The sequence below is a fragment of the Dryobates pubescens genome, chromosome 12 (assembly GCF_014839835.1).
Source record: "Dryobates pubescens isolate bDryPub1 chromosome 12, bDryPub1.pri, whole genome shotgun sequence".
Lineage (NCBI taxonomy): Eukaryota > Metazoa > Chordata > Aves > Piciformes > Picidae > Dryobates > Dryobates pubescens.
The window spans coordinates 3,586,133-3,594,907 of NC_071623.1; the positions used below are offsets into that span (position 1 = coordinate 3,586,133).

The 8,775-nt window shown below is 52.2% G+C and overlaps 1 protein-coding gene across 1 annotated transcript in view; it reads left to right on the forward strand.

Annotated features, from left to right (window-relative positions):
* IGSF3 (immunoglobulin superfamily member 3) overlaps positions 1-6,118 on the forward strand; it is a 131,361-nt gene extending 125,243 nt beyond the window's left edge. The window contains exons 9-10 of the mRNA XM_054165888.1: positions 2,467-2,892; positions 3,580-6,118. Coding sequence (XP_054021863.1) covers positions 2,467-2,892; positions 3,580-3,830 — 677 coding nt within the window. The 3' untranslated portion in view covers positions 3,831-6,118. The remainder of the gene's footprint in view (positions 1-2,466; positions 2,893-3,579) is intronic.
* The last annotated feature ends 2,657 nt before the right edge of the window (positions 6,119-8,775 follow it).

Sequence of the window (8,775 nt, forward strand, 5' to 3'; positions counted from 1 at the left end):
CCTCTCAGCACCATCAGACAGCATCTGCTGAACCTGTTGAGGTGGGGGGAGGCTTGGTACCGGTTTTGACAAGCCATTGTCCTTTCTGTCCTCCTGCATCAGTAGTCCCCAGAATCTCAGGACTTAGCTCATTCTTGTTTCTGCTCAGGAGTACATACATAGAATACATACATAGAATAAACCAGGTTGGAAGAGACCTTCAAGATCATCGCGTCCAACCCATCAACCAATCCAACACCACCCAAACAACTAACCCATGGCACCAAGCACCCCATCAAGTCTCCTCCTGAACACTTCCAATGATGGCGACTCCACCACCTCCCCAGGCAGCCCATTCCAATGGGCAATCACTCTCTCTGTATAGAACTTCTTCCTAACATCCAGCCTGAACCTCCCCTGGCGCAGCCTGAGACTGTGTCCTCTTGTTCTGGTGCTGGCTGCCTGGGAGAAGAGACCAACATCTGTCTGTCTACAACCTCCCTTCAGGTAGTTGTAGAGAATAATAAGGTCTCCCCTGAGCCTCCTCTTCTCCAGGCTAAGCAACCCCAGCTCCCTCAGCCTCTCCTCACAGGGCTGTGCTCCAAGCCCCTCACCAACTTTGTTGCCCTTCTCTGGACTCGTTCCAGCAAGTCAACCTCCTTCCTAAACTGAGGGGCCCAGAACTGGACACAGGACTCAAGGTGTGGCCTAACCAGTGCAGTGTACAGGGGCAGAATGACCTCCCTGCTCCTGCTGGCCACACTGTTCCTGATGCAGGCCAGGATGCCATTGGCCCTCTTAGCTGCCTGGGCACACTGCAGGCTCATGTTCAGTCTACCGTCGACCAGCACCCCCAGGTCCCTCTCTGCCTGGCTGCTCTCAGCCACTCTGACCCCAGCCTGTAACTCTGCATGGGGTTGCTGTGGCCAATGTGCAGAACCCGGCACTTGGCTGTGTTCAATCTCCTGCCCTTGGACTCTGCCCATCTGCCCAGCCTGTCGAGGTCCCTCTGCAGAGCCTCTCTACCCTCCAGCAGATCAACTCCTGCCCCCAGCTTGGTGTCATCTGCAAATTTACTGATGATGGACTCAATGCCCTCATCCAGATCATCAATAAAGATGTTAAAGAGCATGGGGCCCAGCACTGATCCCTGGGGCACACCACTGGTGCCTGGCTGCCAGCTGGCTGTGGCACCATTCACCACCACTCTCTGGGCTCGGCCCTCCAGCCAGTTCCTAACCCATCGCAGTGTGCTCCCATCCAAGCCATGGGCTGACAGCTTGGCCAGGAGTTTGCTATGGGGAACGGTGTCAAAGGCCTTGCTGAGGTCCAGGTAGACTACATCCACAGCCTGCCCCACATTCACCTGATCATAGAAGGAGATCAGGTTGTGTCTTCAGGAGTCTTCCTGGGGAAGCCATGAACTGAGAATCCTTGTGTGGCCTGCAGAGCTCTGGTCTGAATGAAGATTTTCCTTGTGGGAGCATTATAAGAGCATAGGGCAGGTGGGGTAATGAGAAGTTCTGCCTGGGCACAGCAGATGAGTGGCTGATGAGAGCCGGGGGACAGCAGCCTCCTTCTGCAGGGACACCCAGGGCCTGAGTGAGGAAGAGTTTGCCCAGCTATCATTGCTGGAGGAAAAAGCACTTCTGTCTTCAGAGAGCTATCAGATTGCCCTTCCTGCTTAGCTTCCACGTCAGAAAGGGCTTTTTAATCTTTAAATGAAAGCTTAGATCCAGACTGATTGCGATCCCTGGAGTATGTGTTCCCTGGCATGATGACTAAACCAAATGTTAATTGCTCTTGAAGTCAGCCCTTAATCAACTCATCTTGGGTTCTGGCCATGTATCTCAGTTAGGTAAAAGCATCTCTAGCTTTGCAGCAAGCACTATATTAAAAAAACAAAACTAGAGGGAGACTTTTGGAAGCATCCTTGCTGTGTCTGTGCTGAGGACATCTCCACAGAGTCACCTCTTAACTAAACAGCTTCCCAGATTACTGGCAAAAATCCTTCTCCTCTTCTGGCACACTGCTTTTCAAGTTCTATGAGTGGTCTCAAAGACATAGAAAAATCAGCATGGAGTGCAGTGCTCTCTGCACCAGCAGCTGAGGAGCAGGAGTACACAGCTCCTCCACAAAGCCTCGGGATTTCTTGACATGTTTCCTCATCCAGAACATCTGCATGAGCTGCAGCAGCTTTCTCCTCTCATGCACACCCATGTTTTAGTTTGGGCAGGGTAGTAACATGGTGCTTGCAGCTAGCTCCTGTTCATCCCTGGGCCAGACTGTGTGCAATGAGGTGAGGATGCTGCTCCTGCAGGGTTGATCACAAAGGTACCAGTGGGACTGGGCAAGCTGCCTCAAGGCCTCAGGTTTTGCTTGGACTGTGCCTAGTACTGGAGTGTGACAGTCAGTTTGTGCCGGGGCAGGGTGGCTTTGATGACAGCATTTTGCTCGGTGCTCACCTCTCCCTTTTTGTCCTCTCAGATCCCACGCTGCAGGTGGACTCAGCCACTGCCAATCTCACAGTGCAGGAGAAGGAGTCCTTCCCACTGGACTGCAGCATCCTATCCCGCTCCAGTCCAGAGTCTCACTTTGCAGTGACATGGTACAACCTGCGGGCCAAAGAGCCAGGTGGTGAGGAGGAGGAGGAGGAGGAGGAGGAGAGGGAGGCAGTGCTGAGCGTGGGCCCCGATGCCATCTTCAGCCCCGAGGCTGGTCGCTGGGAGGGCCGCCTGCGCTTCCAGAGGCTCTCAGCGGTGCTGTTCCGGCTGACGGTGCTGCAGGCCGGTGGTGCCGACACGGGCAACTACTCGTGCCGCGTGGAGGAGTGGCTGGCAGACCCCAACGGTGTGTGGTACCGGCTGGCAGAGGAGGAGTCAGGGACAGTTGCTGTTCACGTGCAGGATGCAGGTGAGAAGAGGCAACAACCCTTACGGAGGCACGGCCCTGCCGTCCCCCTCCGTCTTTGGTTCAGCCAAGACAACAAGGCCAAGGAGCAGTGGGACTGGGAAAAGTCTGTGGTGCCAGTGCTTTCCCAGTCACCTCAGTGGCTTGTAGACCAGCTCTTGCTTGGGCATGAGCATCTGCACTGCACAGCTGTGTTTCAAATCAGTGGAGGTGCCCCCCTTTGGAAAACCCCATGGAATTTGGTTAGCTGTGCACAAGGGTGCAGGCTATGGCATGAGGGTTCTCCTCCCAGCAGCTCTTGAAGTCATTGGATGGTTTAGAAGCCCCAGAGATTAGGTAACTGAGTTCATGAGAGTTCTGTGGACCTTTTAAGGAGATACCCTGGGATACTACCTCTGGATACACCACTGAGGGAAGCAACACTGCAAGGCATCCCCACTATATAAGACATCATAAAGACACCAGGGAGGACTCTTTAGCATTCAGGAAACTCCCGGGGGGATAAAACCCAAACATGCCCTGCAATAACTTTTCTCTGCTGCTCTTGTTTCCCAATATTGGCATTTTACTCAGAGCCCCACCTCCTGCACCGACACAGATTAACACCTCGGGGGTTTGTTTCTGAAGAAGTTTGTGGGCCCTGCATGGCAGATAAGCCATGAAATGTTACTATCTTGTGTCTCTTCCCAGGCTCCACCTTGCAGTCTGTCATCTGCTCCAATGATGCCCTCTTCTACTTTGTGTTCTTCTACCCCTTCCCCATCTTTGGCATCTTGATCATCACTATTCTCCTGGTGCGGTTCAAGAGTCGAAACTCCAACAAGAACTCAGAGGGCAAGAATGGGGTCCCCTTGCTGTGGATCAAAGAGCCTCACCTCAACTACTCTCCCACTTGCCTAGAGCCACCAGTCCTCAGCATCCACCCAGGAACCATGGACTAAAGAGGCAGAGGTGCCCAGGAGGACACGGAGAGAGAGGAGCAGAGACACACCAGGAGCCCTAAGGAATGGAGTGGGTTTTGATGTTCTTGTTTCATTTGCTTCAGTGTCTGTGCTCTGGTGCAGCAGCTGAGCTCTGCAGAGTGCCCAGTCGACAGGGACAGAAAGGTCTGAGGCTTACTCCAGCAGCTGTGGGAATGCATCCCCTCACCCCAATGGACAGAGGGTCCCTGCACTTGCTGTACATAGCAGATGTTTCTCTAAGATTAATTTTGCTCCCATCAGTTCCTCTCTTTTGGGCCATTACTTTTATGTTGCTGTTTATTTTTCAGTCACTCAACTGTAGGTTTCCCCAGCCCTCCACACAGTGAGGTGTTCCCAGGTGGTGGTTGGTCCTGGGATGAACTTTATGGAAGTTGATACATGTTTTCCAAACCAGACTGGTCTTCCTCATCAGATTCAGTGCTGTGGTGAAGAAGGCTTTTTCCCAAGGTACACCAAGATAGCTCCTCCCTCTTCCAGAACAGACACAGCCAATTTCACCTCTGAAGGGATTAGCTGGGCTATTGGGAGGTCCATCTCAAAGACTGGCTGTAGCCTCAGCATATTCTCTCCTTCATCTTACCGTTCTCTCAGGAGGAAGCAAACCACCTTTTGGGAGCATTCCCAGGTCTTGGAGAGACTGAATATTCAGCTCACTTGTGGTCAAGACAAAAGTAATACAGTCTGTCACCAGGAACTGAAGTGGGAGATAGAAAGAGGACACCAGAAAGCCCTGACTGTGTTGGTAGCAAAGAGGGTCCTCGTATGGTCCATCTTAGCAGAGCTGTGCTCCCTGGTGTTCATGCTGCCACCTCTGATGAGACGTGTCCTCTCCATGCCCCCGTCGCCTGGGGATGGGCGGCTGGATGCGGTCTCTGAAGACTTCAACCTGACCAAAGTAATGACTCTAAGAAAGGGGAAAGGGGAAGCTCCACGGTTGGGTTCACGGCCCCTGAATGGTTCTGCTAAGGAATCCAATTTCAGCCATGCCACACAGAGGGGATGTGCAATCAGCTACCACGTGTCACGAGTTTCCTTGCGGCTTCCACTGCTTCCTGTTGGGAGGTCGGACAAGACGAGAAGCGTGCACCACATCAGCAGGCTGGGGGCGTCCTCATCTCCTGGGCCGTGAGAGGTCTTCCCCTCTGTGTGCAAGCATCTGCCGCGTTTCATTCCTGGGGCTTTGGGAGGAGAAACCATTGCTCCAGAAGCTCCTCCTCCTGGCAGTCCCGGTGGCAGGAAATGCTGTTCTTTCTGTGAAAGATATGGCTCTGGCGAACCAAACCTGGGCTCTAGCCACTTGGGGCAGCTGAGCTCCCGTACCCTCTAATGCCAAGTACCCCTGCCCTGTCCTGTGGAGGAAACCGCCTCCTCCCCGCTGCGCCCCGAGCGTTATGTCTGGCGGAAGAAAATGTTTGCCAAAAATGGCCTTTTGTTGTCTTCCTTGATGTCTTCCTGGCAAATCCAGCCATATATTTTTTGCAGCATGGCTGAAGCCAGCCGGGGGCAGATGGGCACAGCTGCAAGATCCCCCTGCCTCGCGTTAGAGCGGTGCCATACCCACAGACGTTGTCCTCTTCGGGAGGGTCAGCCTGTTCTCTGTGTAGAGATGGGGACCTCAGCAGATGCTCTGTAGCACTAGTTGGTTAGACCCCGATGCCTTGATTTGTCGGAGGTGGTGCAGCCTCAGGTGGGAGATCTGCTCCGTGCATCCTCTCTCGCACCTGGGAGAGGACCCATGTGGCCACAGACCATCCCACACCAGGACATTCGAAGTCAGCCACCTCTGTTCCTCCACCACAATGGCATTGGTTTCTTCTTCTGCTGAGAAGCCCACATTTCACTCCTTCCTCTGCAGAGTCTGCCTCCTGAAGACATAACTGCTTATTGGCCCCAGCATATGCATAATATCACACTCCTATATATATATGTATCATACACCCACACACTTGTCTTCCCTTTCTGGATGAGGCGTCTGCAAAGAGTGGATGAGAGTGAATGGAATTGAAGAACCAAGGTGCAAACAGCAGCAGCTGCAGCCAGTGGGTATCGTTCCCCAAATGTGTTATCTGTTGCACATTCTGCTCCTGGGCAGGAACTGCAACTCACTTCAGCTTTAAAGGAAAAGACAAAGAGGAAATGCAGTTGACAGGAGCCCTTCTGCCCTGGGAGAGCGCTGTGCTGCCTCTGAGTCGCGCTCTGCTCACCAGCCTGTCTGCTTCAGAGCAGGGCTGTCCAGGAGGAGGGCTCTCCTGGCTGAAATGGGTCTGTTCCCAGCCTGTGGTTCCTGCACCAAGCCCAGATGTTCCCAGGAAGCGACTCCCAACGTGGTCCCTGAATGCCCCTTGCCGGTGACACTTCTCCGTTGCTCTGGCAGTGCAATGGTCCCAGTTGGCCCAGTCTCAAATGTTAGTTTTTATAAGGCAGACTCTTCCTGTTAACAAGTTCTAACAAAGCTTTTCAAACCACTCTCTGCTGTCACTTTCTGTAAGGAACCCGAAAAGAAAGAGAGCTGCCCTAGCCCTGCATGATGTGGAAAAATGTTTGGGAGTTTTTTGTTCTTTTTTTTTAAAAAGCAAAACAAAACAAAAGCCCCAACTTTGTACTATGTTGCACTAAAACATGTTTTATACAACACACCCGAGAGCTGTAGTAAACCGTGTTGAAATTGTGACCCCTCTCGCTGCTGGTTTGTGTCAGATTTGGGCTCACTGTGTGCGCGCTCTGCCTAGCGCTGCGCTGAACTCCCCGGTTTCAACAAGCCTCTCTCCTGCCTCCCCCGTTCCCTGACTGTAACTTTCTTCCCACTGTGGTGTCCAGTTCTGGGCCCCTCAGTTTAAGGACATTGAGACTCTTGAAGGTGTCCAGAGAAGGGCAGCAAAGCTGGGGAGGGGTCTGGAGCACAGCCTTGTGAGGAGAGGCTGAAGGGAGCTGGGGTTGCTTAACCTGGAGAAGAGGAGGCTCAGGGGAGACCTTCTTGCTGTCTACAACTACCTGAAGGGAGGTTGTAGCCAGGTGGGGGTTGGTCTCTTCTCCCAGGCAACCAGCACCAGAACAAGAGGACACAGTCTCAAGCTGTGCCAGGGGAGGTTTAGGCTGGAGGTGAGAAGAACGTTGTTCACTGAGAGAGTTGTTAGCCATTGGAATGTGCTGCCCAGGGAGGTGGTGGAGTCACCATCCCTGGAGGTGTTCAAGAGGGGATTGCATGTGGCACTTGGTGCCATGGTTTAGTCATGAGGTGTTGGGTGACAGGTTGGACTTGATGATCTTTAAGCTCTTTTCCAACCTTATTGATTCTATGATTCTGTCTGCTCAGTGATTGTACAGTGGTGAGGAGTTGGAACAGGTTGCCCAGAGAGGTGGTGGAGTTGCTACCCCTGCAGGTGGTCAAGAAGTGTGTAGATGTGGCATTTCAGGATACAGTTTAGTGGTCATGGTAGCTGGGTTATGGTTGGACTCAGTGATCTTAAAGGTCTTTTCTAACCTTAATGACTCTATGACTATAATGGTAACATTTAGCAGAGGCAGCTGAGTTTTGAAATGGCTTTGAAAATAGCAAGTACTTTGTTGTGTCATAGTTGGAAGGGAAAAACAAGAGAAAAAGATACTTTTTAACAGACTTATCCATAGCCAAAATTGAACAAATCATCTTTGGTAACCTTGATGTAAGAACAGAGTTCACTACAGAAGCTGTTTATGTTGATGCAAAATGCAGACTGTTGATTTTCATTACCCATTGCTACCCTGAGTAAGGGTTTGGTCAATGGCAGGGGAGGGGAGGGGAGGGGAGGGGAGGGGAGGGGGTAGGGGAGGGGAGGGGAGGGGAGGGGAGGAGAGGAGAGGAGAGGAGAGGAGAGGAGAGGAGAGGAGAGGAGAGGAGAGGAGAGGAGAGGAGAGGAGAGGAGAGGAGAGGAGAGGAGAGGAGAGGAGAGGAGAGGAGAGGAGAGGAGAGGAGAGGAGAGGAGAGGAGAGGAGAGGAGAGGAGAGGAGAGGAGAGGAGAGGAGAGGAGAGGAGAGGAGAGGGAGATAGAAAGGATAGGAATGGAATGGAAATAGAATAGAATAGAATAGAATAGAATAGAATAGAATAGAATAGAATAGAATAGAATAGAATAGAATAGAATAGAATAGAATAGAATTAACCAGGTTGGAAAATACCTTCAAGATCATCAAGTCCAACCTATCACCCAACACCATCTAATCAACTAAACCATGGCACCAAGTGCCCCGTCCAGGCTCTTCCTAAACACCTCCCCCCACATTATGTGAACTAGAGAAGTGGTCTGGTTCTCTCTTACCTGAATAGTGAAAGGGCTGTGAAATGTGCACAATGCACTGCTGATAACAGCTGTAGGGTTGGGTTGGGGTTTTTTCTCACACCTACTTGTAACAAAAAATAGCCTCTGCGAAAATAATAGTGAGAAAACTCTTGTGCTCAGACACAGCTGGCTGTTTGCCCCACCACCACCTCCCCACTCCCCCCAGCAGGTTACCATGGGCTGGTTTTGCTATGGACTGTGCTGAGGCACAGAAAGTTTAGCTCTGCTCATGTAGATGCTCAGTTCTGGATGTCAAGTGGTGTCCCTGGCACTCCCCATTGGCAATGGCAGACAACAAGCTTTGGCTACCCATCCTGAAATTGCTAGGAGGCATCTCTGCCAGCTCACACATGCTCCCTGCCATCAGCCATGTGTCCCTGAATCCCTCTAGCAGGCTTTATGGGCAGAACCCTAATTTGGGGCAGCTTGAGTGGCTTTGCTGCCTGTCCTGCTGCGGGAGCATGGCTAGCAATGCTGGAGCAGGTGCTCCTGTCCCCCCTGAGGAACAGACACTGCAGCAAGCAGAGGAGGGCTATCTCAGGGTCTGGCTGCTCAAAGCACCATTGTGTGCTCCCATCAAGCCACCC